This window comes from Pneumocystis carinii, assembly GCF_001477545.1.
Source record: "Pneumocystis carinii B80 chromosome Unknown supercont1.2, whole genome shotgun sequence".
NCBI classification, from domain to species: Eukaryota; Fungi; Ascomycota; class Pneumocystomycetes; order Pneumocystales; family Pneumocystaceae; genus Pneumocystis; species Pneumocystis carinii.
In genome coordinates this window covers 562,264-575,363 of record NW_017264714.1, presented here as the reverse complement: position 1 = coordinate 575,363, position 13,100 = coordinate 562,264, and the positions used below count along the sequence as shown (strand labels likewise).

The window sequence follows — 13,100 nt, the reverse complement described above, 5'->3', positions numbered from 1 at the left end:
GATTATCTAATTTGAATTTATGATATATTTTTATAATAATTTTATTCATATAAATTGATAATTCTAAGTAATAAAAATCATAATAGTTAGATTTTGATATGAATTTACAACTTAGAAAAATAACAAGTCAAACTTAAAATGTTATAATTGATAAAAAATGTAAGAAGGCTATTAATTAAATATTTAAAAGAAATTCTTTTAAATTGTTAAATTTTAAAACGACAAAATAGACTTCAATTAAAACAATTTTTAAAACGTTCATAAAAGCGATTAATAATGGTTGAATCAGAAAGTGTTTTCAGAATTATCAACGTTTCAACGGCAATTATCATGGTAAGCATTGGCTTTATATAGATTATTTAGAATTTATACTTAATAAATTTAGATTTTAGGTGGTATATCACAATTTTTTCCACTTGGATTTAAAAATATTATAATTGGGATATATGTAATTATGTTCGGAATTGTCACTGGTGTCTTAGAGTTCTTCGTTCCCCCGCAAACTGCTAAGTATTGTTCTTTTTGTATGACTTAAATATACAATTGTCGAATATTAATCACAATTTAGTTTTTTCATTTTTAGGACGAGGAATATGTAAAATTTAGAAAATTATTATTATTGTTATTAATATATATTTATAGTTTATGTTTTGTTTGGCATTTCTTAAAATATTATATATATATTAATTGTGTGTTTATAGTGTTGGCGGTCTTCTCCTAGATAATTCAATTCTTCGGATAGTTTCGGGAGCAATTGTTATTATAATAGGAATAGTATATTTACTTTTGGAGTTTATTCCTAAGTAATTTCTTTTAATGCTAAATATATTATTAATTTGTTCAGAGTTACTCCTCCAAGTAATATGAGAAATTTTAGTCTAGATGATGGAACGCATATTTAAACAATACATGGAAAAACCTCATATAGATACTTCTATTTTAAATTACTAATATATTTTTTAATTTTTTACGTTAGAAAATAGTTTTTTATTTTATTTGTTTTTTTATTGTTTAAATTTAACATAAAATTTGCTGCAATTTTTTCAATTTACTGTTTTGTTCAAATTATAATTCTAAATATATTAAATTTTCTTTAACATTTATAAAGAATTGCATAAAATATTATTTATTATAAAACATTGATATTGTTAAATATTAATTAAAATGCCGTAAAACTATTATAATTATTTGATATCAATAATTTTAGCACAGAAAGCTAATATAAACCAAAATTATAAGAAAATATTTTTAAATATCATTATAGATTTAATATATATCATTATATTACTTTTCCTTTACATTCTTCTTCAAAAAGTTCTCTAACAAACAATTTATTATTTGCATTAGTTTCTTTATCTACGTCATTACAGTCATCACTAGTTCCTATAGCCATATATTTCCCGTCATTACTAAATGTCAACGATGAAATACTAGCAGGATATTTTGGATATTGTCTTAATCTTTTTTTAACCACACCATCCCACAAGGCAACAATTCCATCTCCTCCTCCAGAAACAAAAGTTCCGTATCTAAAGTTCATTAATTAAGAGAAATACAAACTTTAAAACAAGAACATTGGATGAAAAGCTAATGCATTAACAGGATAGACATTATCAATACCATCATGAACTTGTCTATGACATTTAAATGCATATTTTCTAATTTGTGATTCAGGTGAAGGATCAAAAAATTCTACAGAAATACGCCCTTCAATAGATGATGTTACATATCCTTAAATATTAATTAAATAATAAATTCTATAATTTACTACCTTGTCCATCAGGCATGCATTTAACAACTCTCGTCATAAATTTTAAACTACTTTCCCTCTGCTGTAGAGGTTCATTCATATTTCTTAGGTCATAAATATAAACAATTCTATTAGCCATAGCAACAACTAATTTATAATCAACAGAATCCATGCTAAAAACCTTTTGTGGTAATGAATTGATATTTACAGATTTATTATTTGACCTCGAATCCCATTGTCTAATCGTTTTATCCCATGATCCTGTTATTAATAAATCTATATTTATATAAGTCTTTATTTATAAATATATAAATATTTAACTAATATTTCTATTAAACAATGTAGACTTTACTGCATCATCATGAGTACCCAATACTAAAATATTCGATGTAAAAAGATCAAACCTGAATAAATTAATAATGATAATTATATCAATTGTTAATATACATCCGAACTCTTCGATCTAATCCTCCAGTATATATATGTATTTCATTACTAAAACAACAATCCAATACAGGTGCTTTATGCTCAAAACTAAATAATATAATATTTTTATCGTCCTTATTATCATCATTAGATAATATAGATGTAATATCAAGTAGTTTTAAAGTTTTGTCCCATGAAGTCATAGCCAAATGCATTGATGTATAAGGAGAAAAAACAAGAGAAGAGACACCATCTAGTGGAGAAGGAGTAATTTCCCACTGATTGTGCTTGTTCATTAGGTTATTAATAAACCAAAATTTAAACTTTTTTCAAGTCCGAAATGATAATTTAGTTTAAATGTAATTTTGAATATCTATTAAATATTTAATATAAAATATATATTGTTTATATCATAGAAGAATATTTACAGAAGGTTCATTTTCAAATTTAAAAGAAGAATAAGGAAAGATAAATTGTTTTCTATATGAATGATTTTGTATATTTTGAGTCATAGTTAAAGTAGGATTTTGTTTACTAAGATTGAAAGTCTTAATAGATTCCAATATTTTAAATTTAAGTAATATATTTCCTGGATTTTTTAAAGATACTGTATTTTTTTATACTATCATTAATAAAAAGGCCATGCTTTCTAGTATTTTTATTGATATCAGTGGATCATTGTTCAAATTCATCATAATATTCGTTATCTATAAAAATAGTCGTTTTTCCATAGTCATTGTTATTAATATTATTAAAATATTCCCTTTATATACCAGGTCTTTTTTCATTTCGCAATAAATATAAATTCAGTAAATTTATTTTTGTAGATTTTTTTCAAATTCAAAGTTAAAATTTGCACATGTTCGCAAAAAATATGATAAATATGTTTTTTTCATATTGATAAGAATTCATTATTTTTTTTTCTTTAAATTCTAATGGAATTTGCTTTATATTTTCATTTTGATTAAAAGAACTGTTTTCATCTAATATATTCATAGTAAAAAAAGTGCAGGATGATGATATCAGCCATTTATCAATAGTATAATCTCCAATACTATTTTTTGAATAACTCTTTCCATTGTTTTTTAATGTATTATAAGGAATTTTAAATACTTGATCTAATAGTTGATCTTTCATTTGAATTGCAAGAGAATAACGACGACATTTTCTTTTTTAACACGCCACTTACTGCTTTAGTTTCCTTAGCAAACGCTTTGAAATAATCCTTATCGATAGTATCTATATAAACCTTACTCTTGACAAACCTAATTCAATTGTCAAATGTTTTTATCTTTGACAAAATCTTCCACATAGAAATATAGTAAAAGGTATGACAAATTGCGTAATCATTATAACATACTAATTTAACTTTATAGCTTTGTTTCGAAAGAATATAGCCCAAAGAATAAATAATTCATTGAAGAACATTAAATTAAGTTTGATAGAAAAAATAGACTTCTGGTTTAATACTTGAAATAGAATTAACTCCAAAAAGAAACAGATGTTCTAAATATTATGATTTTTAGAATATTAAGATGCAATAGTTTATATCTTCATATGCATTCACTCTAACGTAAGCAAATGAATTTAAAAGAACAGAAACTAAAGCAATTGCTACAAAATAATCCAAATTCGCCATAAAAAGAATCAATGATATTCGTCCCAAATTATTCAAATTATTCGCCATATTCTATGCTGCATATGAAAATCCAAAAAACAATTGCTATAAAAACACTATATCAATTTAATATTATGTATTATTTAAAATACTATTAATCAGAAAACCAAGGAATTTAAAGAACAATTGTCTCTTGCAAAGGAAATGTTTAATATTGCCCAAAACCTGGAAAATATAATAATAATTAAAATTAAGGTTGTAAAAAATCTATTGCCATTTTCTGAAACCCAATAAGCATTTGAGAAAAATAACGATAATAATCTAATAATAATTAAACATATATTTCTTAATAAACATAATATTGTTTCACCCTTTGTAGAAAATAGTCTTTGAAAGAGAAATAGCGCATTTGTTGCTAAAATATCATACACTATACGTGAAATTTTGTGCACCAGATTATTAATAAAAAGTCCGTATAATCTTAATGCAAAAAAGCCAATAAATATACAGAAAAGAGTGATTTTGAATAATATTGGCATTTTTTAGGATAAATAAATTCTTTACGTCAAATATATTCCATAAATTTAATAAAGTCTGGTACTCGAATTGGTTATAACATAATCTTAAGATATTAACATTAAGATAAATAACTTCAGTAAAATTACCTTATCCAATATAAATCCTATAACCCAAAAATCCATAACCAATTTCAAAGTAATTATTTCAGGCATATTTTGTATTAAGGTTACAATAACTAAAGCTAGCATTATAGCAAAGCTTACAGTAGCCATATAATGCCGATATTTTGGTACACACAGTCTACTTAGCTTCAAAATACTACATTCTCTACTATCATAGATTCTTAAAACTCTTCGATAATACTGGTATAAAATCATTCTTGTCAAAACCAGAATAAAAAACAATATTTGCTCTCCATATATTTCCAAGAATCTGCACAACAACAGGAACAGCAAAGAATCTTTTAACTCCAGCAAGTATAGCCACTTTGATAGTAGATATTTTATTCGCTCCTATAAACACCATATCTGTATAATCTAATGATATACCTTATAAAACCCAAAAATCATAAGCTAAAACATTAATCTAAAAAAATTAGAAAATAAAAAAAAACAAATATATGTACAAGCTCTTCTAATTTGAAATACTTTAATATTTTAATTGTTACCAACTTGTATACAATTGAACATGTAGTATTTATAGATATCATAACAATATTTTCTGAAGCTTCTTTAATAAAAAATGTACCTAGTTCACAAGAAACGCACATACAATTGCATGAGATTTCTTTTGCATTTTTCAAGGATAATACGGACAAAAAGTCTTTTTATCAATATTAGCTAATTTATCTTATTATCATATTATATGAATTAATTTGAGGCCCTCTTAGTTGAAAATGGTCCTCTTTAGAACCAACTGAAGTAAAAATGCCCTCTCTTAGTGAATGAAAAAGGTTATAAACGAGTATTTAATCCAAATCTAATGTTGACTATAAGTGATTGTGTATGTGAATTTCCTCCATAGTAACCCCTAATTTAGAATGATTGGATATACAACTTTCCTTAGATCAATTGTATATTCTAATATTAAAAGAAACTTGATTTTCTTAAATATTTTTTGCACGCTTAAATTATATAAATTGATTTTGAAATAGGCATTTTAAAAATAATCCAATATAGTTAAAAAACATAATATAAAAATAAAAATTTAAATAAAAAATAATTGTTGAATTTTAATAAACTTGGTAGAATAGTATAAATATATTTTTTAAAAAAATCAATATCAACATAATCATAAAAAAAAAATGAAATTACATTAAAATGAACTCAATTTCTTAAAAAGGATATGATTTAAATTAAAAGTTTAATATATTTTATATACAGATATACAGAATTTGTTATTAAACCAATGATATGTTAAAAAATCTAAATTTATTTAAATATATTTATGTTAAAATTATTGTAATGATTATGTTATTATATCCAGAAAATATTAATTTTTATAATCAGTATTTATTTATTTTTAAGTAATCTTGAATATTTTAAAAATTGAAGAAATTGGAAATTTCATTTTTAAATATAATTTATCATTAATCAATTAAAATATAAATAATACTTTGCTAGAAATATTTGTATTTTAATTAGAATATGAATTGCATGAATTAAATAAAACATACGATTGTTTCATATTTTTAAAGAATTAGCCTATTTTGTAATAAAAATTTTAATAAAATTAGAAAAATATTAAAACAATTGAATAAAATACGAATTTCAAACATTAGATATTAATAAAGTTAAAAAGTTTTTTGATAATTCTATTTTCCAATAAACTTAGATAACATTTAACTTTAAAAATATTAATTACAATCAATATATTATTATGGTACTTTTTAATTTCGCATTATTATTAATATATAATGATCATAATAATGATATATTATTTAATATTTTTGCTTTCTAGAGGAATATTAATAATTTTTATTAAATATTTTTTCTACTAACAATTTTGTATAAATATCAATTTGATTTTTTTATGAAAAACGTATGAATAAAAGTTCAGAATCCGATTTAAAAAACATCTAACAATCATCAAAAGCCTAATAGTAATTTTTCATTCAAATAATCGATAATTAATCGTCGTTTTCATTTAAGATTTTAATTGTTTAAAATACTTTTAACTTTTTTTCTAAAAACAAAATTTGTAATAATGAATAGATTAACTATATATTTCCTTTTAAGAAATAGGTCGTGAATGTTCTTATAAGAGATAATATTATTAATCTTTTTCAAGAAAATGTGGATCCATCGATAGTTTTGAAGAAAATTTAGAATGCCAATCCTGAAAAGCCTTTTAAAATTAGAACTTCAAAATAATTGTACCCATATATATATATATATATATATACCTTTAATGGTATAAATGTATTATCCATTTGTGCATTGCCAAGTAACTGAGAACCATGAGGAAGTTGAGATGTAGTAAATCCGACAATAAAATTATATAAATTTGTTATAATTCGTTGTACTATAGTTTGTATAGGTGGAACTGGACGAGAAACTTCCGATTTTTGTAATTTCTTTTGGTCTTGCTGCGCCATTGATAAAGATGAAAGTTGCTGTTCCACTGATAATAACGGCTCAATACTAATACCAAGAACTGCTGCTATAGACTGACTAGATTCTGAAACATCTTGCATTTCTTCCATTTCAGTGTTGGCGTTGCTAGAATTCGATGCATTTTTAAGTCGGAAAATTGCTGAAGGTTTTTTATTTGAAAGCCTTTAAATTTTAATTTATTTATAAATTAAAATTACACTATACCCTCCCAACAGTTGAAATTGCTTTCCCGGGTATTGAAGATACACTGTTGCTCCAAAACCTTCTTGAAAAAAATCTGAAATGTTTAAAAAAATTACCATTAAAATAATAATTTACTTTCTGGTAATAAAAATATAATTATATGATTAATAGATGCCGCATTTTCTAATACAAATATAAATTTGTTATTCTCAATCTAAAACATAAAAAAATAGTAATAAAACAGACAAAAAACCTGCTGAATATTCGTTTGAACTACAAATAATTCATATCAATTTATGTATAAATTCATATATCATTTCTTACTTGGCCGACCTACTTATTAGAAAAAATATTTAAATAATAAAAAAAAACCTGCGCAAATAACTCCAAACATTTAAGAAAGAGTTCTTAATAAATAATATTAATAATATTAATAATATTAATATTTAGTATTTTTGAATCGAGATTCGAATATCGTCAAAAATGCAAGATTTTTTAAGCTTTTAAAAGAGATGGTATCTTCAACATACCTTGGAATACACTTAGGATTTCATTCATCAGAGGTTTTAGAGGCACCTAAGGAGAATAAATGCACAAAATATCATAATATACGGAATAATCAGTGCAAAAAACAATATTTTACAGTAGATGATTTTATTAAGAAAATAGGATCAAAAAAAAAATTGAAGAATAAACATGTTTTTATAAGGGAAAAGAAGAATGGCATATCTTCGTTTGGATTAAATGAAGTTTCAGAGAAAAATAAAAAAATAAATGTATCAAATAAGCAAAAAAAGAATTTACAAAAAAAAAAAAAAAAATCAGCCAAAAAAAAGGGACATGATTCATCTAAACATCTTAAAGAGCTATCATTATTTGTAAAATTGATAATATTTAGCATTTTTAGTTAATATTTTTAAATAGTCAGAAGATTCAAATGATGAGTATACGAAGACGCAAGTAGATCCAATTATTACTTCACCACCATTTACAAAATCTGGAGTTGATGAACGGACATATTTACCAATTAGTACACATGTGAAAAGGATTATTATGCCAGAAGAATATTCTTTAGGGCAAATTTTAAAGGCTAGAAAGAAGAAAAAGATATTAAAAATTCCTGATGATAATTCCATTTTTGAAGGATTTGAAGAGAATGATAATAATAGCTCTAATGGTTCTCAAATATACGGAAAACTTCTATTTGTAAATTTATGGATGTTTAACTAATTTTACTAATATGATAAAGAAATCATCTGACGAAATTTCATGTGACATAAAAAAAGCAGATTGTGACGAAATGAAAACCTCATATGATTCTGAAATTATGTATGTTCAAGACGAGTCTGAAAAACAGAAATTATCGCATTTTATACCTAAAAAATTGGATTTATATGATTTTGAAAATTATTTTCATATACTAGGCTATAATTATGATTCATCTAATCATTCAGAATTAATGTCAAAAATGGAGACTTGCATTTTGAAGCATCAAGAAGGTTATAATGAAATTTGTAAAAACTTCATTTTTATATCTGATTTTAATATTATAGTTAATAAAAATATTTTATCTAACAATAGCTTCAAAGAATTATTTAATTCTCAGAATATCTCTGTGAGTAATTCTAATTCTAATTCTAAAAATATTTCAAAAGCAGCAAAAAAACCGCGAAATTTACCTTTAAACAGACATTTATCAAAACACAGTACATTTCATGAAAACAGCTTTGTTCTTGATGAAGCAAATAATATCAATGATGTAATGGTAGGAAATACAGAAGAACATCTTTATTCTAGTATGTTCGCTAATTCATGCCCTGTATCCAATAATTATGTAGATGGTAAGCATTTAAAAAATATTTTATTATCATTAAATATTTTTAGATATCTCCGGTTTGAAAAAAGAATTGTTCTTGAGTAATGGCGAAAAGATAAAAAGGCGGAATACTATTAAAAAATATGATAATTCTATTAATTCTATAGATTTATATGATTATTATAAAAAAACTAGCATCTGTCAACCATTTAATACTAATACAAAGCTATTTAGATCTCTTAATAAGAAAAAATTGAATCTCTTTAAATCAAAAAATTACGACAAGGTTTATATCAACGAAGCCAATTGTTATGATAATAGCTTAGGTACTTCAAAAAATGCTAAACTTTTAACATCAAATAATATAGTTAATGATGAACACGAATCAAATATTACATTAATTGATAAATGTATACAGGCAGATAAAAAAGCTATACTTTCAAAAAGTGAATCTTCTGAATTTATGAATTCTTTAAGTATAACTAATAAGCTTTCATCATCTTGTCAACCGTCATTTAATTGCAATAATGCTGAGAATTATAATAAAAAATCTTTTTCTAAAGATTCAAAAAAAACTTCAAATAACGATTTTCAAAATTATAAAAAAAAAGATCAGAGTTCTATTAGAAATCTTTCTTCTATAAATGAATCATTCATACATTCTAAACAACATAGTAAACGTTCTAATACCGCATTTGAGCTTTCATCAGTACCTAAAAATAGCTTATTCAATTTTATCCGTCGAAAGACAACAAATATATCTGACTATAATAACTCTTTTACTGATTCTAGTTTTATATCCAAATCTATTATTTCAAAATCACAATTATTGAATAAGTCATTTTTCAAAGATAAAGTAACAGAAAATAGCTCTCAAAATATTGATAACTCATCCAATAAATATGCATTATTAGTAAATAATAATTATGAAGCATCTAAAAACTCATTTTTAGAAATTCGAGAAGCATGGTAAGTGAAAATTAGATTTGTTCATGGTTATATTTTCTTAAAAATATTTATTCTATTTTATTTAGTAGTAGAACTATGTTAATGGAATAATTTGCATATATTAAACATATCTTTTGATATTAAAATATTTATTTAACATTCTTATATGAAATGTAAGGATTTCGAAAAATATTTATGGATTTTAATTTGTTTATTATTATTTTAAGGCCAGAAATATTTACTGAAATACAATTTAAACTATCCTAAAAATTGGACATTTAATTTTATTGAAATTTATATTTAATAAATATAACCAATGATGAATAACATTAGACACGACTTTATAGTTTTGTACATAATTTCTTTTGCTGACTAAATTTCTTCACTTCTGAGGTTATAAAATAATTAAATATTTGTTTTATACTCTTTTAAAAGATTTAAATTAATATTATTTTAAAAAATCAATTTTATATTATATATTAATTTATCTAAAATTGTTAAAAATTATTAACAAAAATAAATTTCATGATTCAAGTATTAATTCTTAAAATTTCAATATATAATTTAATAGCTTTTATAAATATTAAATTAGAAAACTGTTATTTTTCAACATTTTATAGTTCAAAATTTAATATTTAGATATATCAGTTTAAAAACATTTTAATAAAAAACAAAAACCATCTAAAATAAATAAATCAGAATATTTGCAGAACAATTTTTTAAAATTTCTAATAAAAATATTTAATTTACTAAACGCAAATAATATATACATAACTTTTATAAAAATTATTACAAAATCTAAAAATATTTAAAAAACTTATTAATTTTTAGATAATAAAGAAATAAAAATAAATTTAAAAATTCAAAGTTATATTTAATAGTAACTTATAATAATATATAAATATTAATAATAAAATCAAATATTAATCAAAATATTTTTTCGTTAAGTAAAATTTTTAAAATCAAAAAAAGATTTATTACTTTTGAAAAATGTCTGCATCAGCATGGCTATACTTATTGACGATAATAACTAACTCTATAAATTTGTTTATACAAGTTTTTTTCACTATTATGTAAGTTTTCTTTGATTTTATTATAAAAAAATAATCAAATTAAAGGTATTCAGACCTTGAATGTGATTATATTAATCCAATTGATCGTTTGTAAACTGAATATTTTTGATTATTACTAATAAGATTAATATAGTATGTAATAAGCTTAATATGGTTTACTTATTTTATTTTATATTTTTATATCTAAGATTTATTATAGTACATTTTACCAGAGGCAATTATTCACGCTTTTTCAACATTATTATTTCTTTTTTCTAGACATTGGCTTCCCTTTATGTTAAATCTTCCTTTACTTGCATATAACATTAATAAGTATGTAAAATTTTATTAACTCAATTATTTTATTAATTATATTAGAATCGTAACGAATCAATATACTTTAGATGCTACAGAAATTTTTAGGACTCTTGGAAGGCATAAAAAAGAAAGTTTTATTAAACTTGCTATATATTTGTTATTTTTCTTTTTTTATCTTTATTCGTAAGTAACTTTTATTTTGTCCATTATAATATTTATGGATAATACAGAATGATTTCTACACTTATTTTGAATAGTCCTTAAAAACATAAAGATCAAAATGTGTATAATATTTGATGAATATTATTAAATTACAAAAAACAGCGAACTTCAAAAATTATATTAAAATTATTAAATATCAAATCCATTAATCATGGTTAGGAAACAATTTTCTTATTAAACATCTAAGATATGAATTTAACTACATATTTTGGCGTTAAATCTAACTTTAAGTATTTTATTTTTTGTTTTTGAAAATCATCAAAATTATTTATTTTATTTTTTTACTTTTATATTTTTTTGTTAATTTTCATATAGTTGATATTTATAAATTTATCTAATGTAAATAACATATTTTTTTTTAAAAATATCCATTATTATTAGATTAAAACCACTTTTTATATACTCTTATATTTCCTAATTTATTTAAAAATTTCAATTAAATACGTATTAAGATTATATTATAAAGTTATAAATAAATCATTCCTTGAAAAGTATTTTAATATTTTGAAAACTGTTGCAATTATTTTAAAAATGCACAATATTAAGACTTAAGATTGAAAAAATAAAATACGATATGTTTTAATATAATTCCAGGAAAGGCTATTTATATAGAATTTATAAATGGATCAAATAAAAAAATATTTCAAAAATGTAGTTACTCAATTTTTTCAATCATGATTCTTAACAATAACAAAATATTTATCTTCTAAAAGAAAAATAATCCACTCTAATATACCAAGAATTTTCATGTTAAATAATCTTTTAATGAGCTTACTTATGACAGTGAAAAAAAGTGAGACATATTTTAACATAATCTAAACATACAAGATCATCATGAGAAAAATGCTAAATAATACCTAATCAATTATACTCTGTAAAAACTATATTCATTCAAGTGTTTCTTCTATATTTTTAGAAGCATTAGCACTTTCATCCAGTTGAAGTAATTTTACGATAATAGCATTCACTTCCTATATAATTACAAACTATGATTTTTTCTTTTTTTAAAAAAATATAACATACCTTAGGTATTGTTTTTTCATAAATAACCATTAATTCCATTTGATTTGGGTACACTTTAAGAGCACGAAAAAAACAACTCGCTGCTTCAATAAATTTATGTGACCCTATATATATATCATTCAAAACATGCATTTTATTCCCTATATTTAAACTTGCCTTGAGCATAAAGCCCTTCACCTTTTGCTACTTCCTGCATAAAAAACTGCTCACGTTCTTCAACTAAATGAGGAAGTGTACATCTTTGCACTTCATGATATGCCTTGCGAATCGCTTGCGCCAAAATCTCCTCTTGGTGTTGTGCTTCCACTTTTTGTGCCCGTGAAAGTTTCTTCTTATCACGTCCTTATAATATTTACCATATAACCTTATAATTTAATGTGTTTTACTCAACTTCCTCCGAAATGCTGCATCATTCCGGCGTTTATAATCAAAATGAATCGCATATCCTATAAATATACATAGTAAACCTTCAAAATACATATAAATCATAATAAAATACCTATTCCAAATGCTACTGCGCTTGATAAGGCGATTCCAACTATCCAGGACGTCTTCATTATTATATTGTAGTTTAAGCTTCTTCGTATACGGGAAATCGGTAGTACGTTAA

The 13,100-nt window shown here is 22.9% G+C and overlaps 8 protein-coding genes across 8 annotated transcripts; 3 read left to right on the top strand and 5 right to left on the bottom strand.

Moving 5' to 3' along the window:
* The first annotated feature begins 231 nt into the window (after positions 1–231).
* Positions 232–945, top strand: T552_00577 (hypothetical protein). The gene is made up of 6 exons (XM_018369190.1): positions 232–333; positions 386–524; positions 569–595; positions 643–652; positions 702–803; positions 845–945. Exons 1-6 carry the CDS (start codon positions 277–279, stop codon positions 900–902), a joined length of 393 nt encoding a protein of 130 aa, XP_018227463.1. The 5' UTR covers positions 232–276; the 3' UTR covers positions 903–945.
* Positions 946–1,241: 296 nt separating this feature from the next.
* T552_00576 (hypothetical protein) lies at positions 1,242–2,518 on the bottom strand. The gene is made up of 5 exons (XM_018369189.1): positions 2,198–2,518; positions 2,072–2,154; positions 1,772–2,026; positions 1,575–1,731; positions 1,242–1,529 (listed from the first exon to the last, which is right to left on the bottom strand). Exons 1-5 carry the CDS (start codon positions 2,470–2,472, stop codon positions 1,280–1,282), a joined length of 1,020 nt encoding a protein of 339 aa, XP_018227462.1. The 5' UTR covers positions 2,473–2,518; the 3' UTR covers positions 1,242–1,279.
* A 1,180-nt stretch (positions 2,519–3,698) lies between these two features.
* On the bottom strand, positions 3,699–4,333 carry T552_04072 (hypothetical protein; the record flags this gene model as incomplete). Its single annotated transcript, XM_018372123.1, has 7 exons — positions 3,699–3,866; positions 3,895–3,910; positions 3,979–4,019; positions 4,107–4,115; positions 4,165–4,209; positions 4,231–4,274; positions 4,303–4,333. The coding sequence occupies 7 exons, from the start codon at positions 4,331–4,333 to the stop codon at positions 3,699–3,701; spliced, it is 354 nt and encodes a 117-aa protein (XP_018227461.1).
* A 25-nt stretch (positions 4,334–4,358) lies between these two features.
* On the bottom strand, positions 4,359–4,880 carry T552_00575 (hypothetical protein). Its single transcript, XM_018369188.1, has 2 exons — positions 4,460–4,880; positions 4,359–4,416 (listed from the first exon to the last, which is right to left on the bottom strand). Exons 1-2 carry the CDS (start codon positions 4,688–4,690, stop codon positions 4,405–4,407), a joined length of 243 nt encoding a protein of 80 aa, XP_018227460.1. The 5' UTR covers positions 4,691–4,880; the 3' UTR covers positions 4,359–4,404.
* A 1,707-nt stretch (positions 4,881–6,587) lies between these two features.
* T552_00574 (hypothetical protein) lies at positions 6,588–7,505 on the bottom strand (the record flags this gene model as incomplete). Its single annotated transcript, XM_018369187.1, has 7 exons — positions 6,588–6,659; positions 6,718–7,090; positions 7,133–7,205; positions 7,247–7,325; positions 7,365–7,384; positions 7,436–7,444; positions 7,484–7,505. The coding sequence occupies 7 exons, from the start codon at positions 7,503–7,505 to the stop codon at positions 6,588–6,590; spliced, it is 648 nt and encodes a 215-aa protein (XP_018227459.1).
* Positions 7,506–7,577: 72 nt separating this feature from the next.
* On the top strand, positions 7,578–10,026 carry T552_00573 (hypothetical protein). The gene is made up of 5 exons (XM_018369186.1): positions 7,578–7,989; positions 8,036–8,317; positions 8,361–8,610; positions 8,665–8,952; positions 8,996–10,026. Exons 1-5 carry the CDS (start codon positions 7,624–7,626, stop codon positions 9,898–9,900), a joined length of 2,091 nt encoding a protein of 696 aa, XP_018227458.1. The 5' UTR covers positions 7,578–7,623; the 3' UTR covers positions 9,901–10,026.
* A 798-nt stretch (positions 10,027–10,824) lies between these two features.
* On the top strand, positions 10,825–11,555 carry T552_00572 (hypothetical protein). Its single transcript, XM_018369185.1, has 6 exons — positions 10,825–10,948; positions 10,994–11,034; positions 11,082–11,101; positions 11,148–11,260; positions 11,306–11,428; positions 11,476–11,555. The coding sequence occupies exons 1-6, from the start codon at positions 10,866–10,868 to the stop codon at positions 11,507–11,509; spliced, it is 414 nt and encodes a 137-aa protein (XP_018227457.1). The 5' UTR covers positions 10,825–10,865; the 3' UTR covers positions 11,510–11,555.
* A 689-nt stretch (positions 11,556–12,244) lies between these two features.
* On the bottom strand, positions 12,245–13,089 carry T552_00571 (hypothetical protein). Its single transcript, XM_018369184.1, has 6 exons — positions 12,990–13,089; positions 12,877–12,936; positions 12,647–12,832; positions 12,491–12,594; positions 12,339–12,438; positions 12,245–12,282 (listed from the first exon to the last, which is right to left on the bottom strand). Exons 1-5 carry the CDS (start codon positions 13,045–13,047, stop codon positions 12,355–12,357), a joined length of 492 nt encoding a protein of 163 aa, XP_018227456.1. The 5' UTR covers positions 13,048–13,089; the 3' UTR covers positions 12,245–12,282; positions 12,339–12,354.
* Between the last annotated feature and the right edge of the window lie 11 nt (positions 13,090–13,100).

What these genes read in the sequence shown, in the direction of transcription:
- T552_00573 (XM_018369186.1), top strand. Translation starts at nt 7,624, where the DNA reads ATGGTATCTTCAACATACCTTGGAATACACTTAGGATTTCATTCATCA. An exon ending in TATACGGAAAACTTCTATTT is followed by an intron (nt 8,318 to 8,360) that starts GTAAATTTATGG and finishes AATATGATAAAG; the next exon opens with AAATCATCTGACGAAATTTC. An exon ending in ATCCAATAATTATGTAGATG is followed by an intron (nt 8,953 to 8,995) that starts GTAAGCATTTAA and finishes AAATATTTTTAG; the next exon opens with ATATCTCCGGTTTGAAAAAA.
- T552_00572 (XM_018369185.1), top strand. Translation starts at nt 10,866, where the DNA reads ATGTCTGCATCAGCATGGCTATACTTATTGACGATAATAACTAACTCT. An exon ending in CAAGTTTTTTTCACTATTAT is followed by an intron (nt 10,949 to 10,993) that starts GTAAGTTTTCTT and finishes ATCAAATTAAAG; the next exon opens with GTATTCAGACCTTGAATGTG. An exon ending in TATGTAATAAGCTTAATATG is followed by an intron (nt 11,102 to 11,147) that starts GTTTACTTATTT and finishes GATTTATTATAG; the next exon opens with TACATTTTACCAGAGGCAAT.
- T552_00577 (XM_018369190.1), top strand. Translation starts at nt 277, where the DNA reads ATGGTTGAATCAGAAAGTGTTTTCAGAATTATCAACGTTTCAACGGCA. An exon ending in TGCTAAGTATTGTTCTTTTT is followed by an intron (nt 525 to 568) that starts GTATGACTTAAA and finishes ATCACAATTTAG; the next exon opens with TTTTTTCATTTTTAGGACGA. An exon ending in CTTTTGGAGTTTATTCCTAA is followed by an intron (nt 804 to 844) that starts GTAATTTCTTTT and finishes TAATTTGTTCAG; the next exon opens with AGTTACTCCTCCAAGTAATA.
- T552_00571 (XM_018369184.1), bottom strand. Translation starts at nt 13,047, where the DNA reads ATGAAGACGTCCTGGATAGTTGGAATCGCCTTATCAAGCGCAGTAGCA. An exon ending in AGCATTTCGGAGGAAGTTGA is followed by an intron (nt 12,833 to 12,876) that starts GTAAAACACATT and finishes AAATATTATAAG; the next exon opens with GACGTGATAAGAAGAAACTT. An exon ending in TGAAGGGCTTTATGCTCAAG is followed by an intron (nt 12,595 to 12,646) that starts GCAAGTTTAAAT and finishes ATATATATATAG; the next exon opens with GGTCACATAAATTTATTGAA.
- T552_00576 (XM_018369189.1), bottom strand. Translation starts at nt 2,472, where the DNA reads ATGAACAAGCACAATCAGTGGGAAATTACTCCTTCTCCACTAGATGGT. An exon ending in TTAGATCGAAGAGTTCGGAT is followed by an intron (nt 2,155 to 2,197) that starts GTATATTAACAA and finishes TAATTTATTCAG; the next exon opens with GTTTGATCTTTTTACATCGA. An exon ending in ATGCATGCCTGATGGACAAG is followed by an intron (nt 1,732 to 1,771) that starts GTAGTAAATTAT and finishes TTAATATTTAAG; the next exon opens with GATATGTAACATCATCTATT.
- T552_00575 (XM_018369188.1), bottom strand. Translation starts at nt 4,690, where the DNA reads ATGATTTTATACCAGTATTATCGAAGAGTTTTAAGAATCTATGATAGT.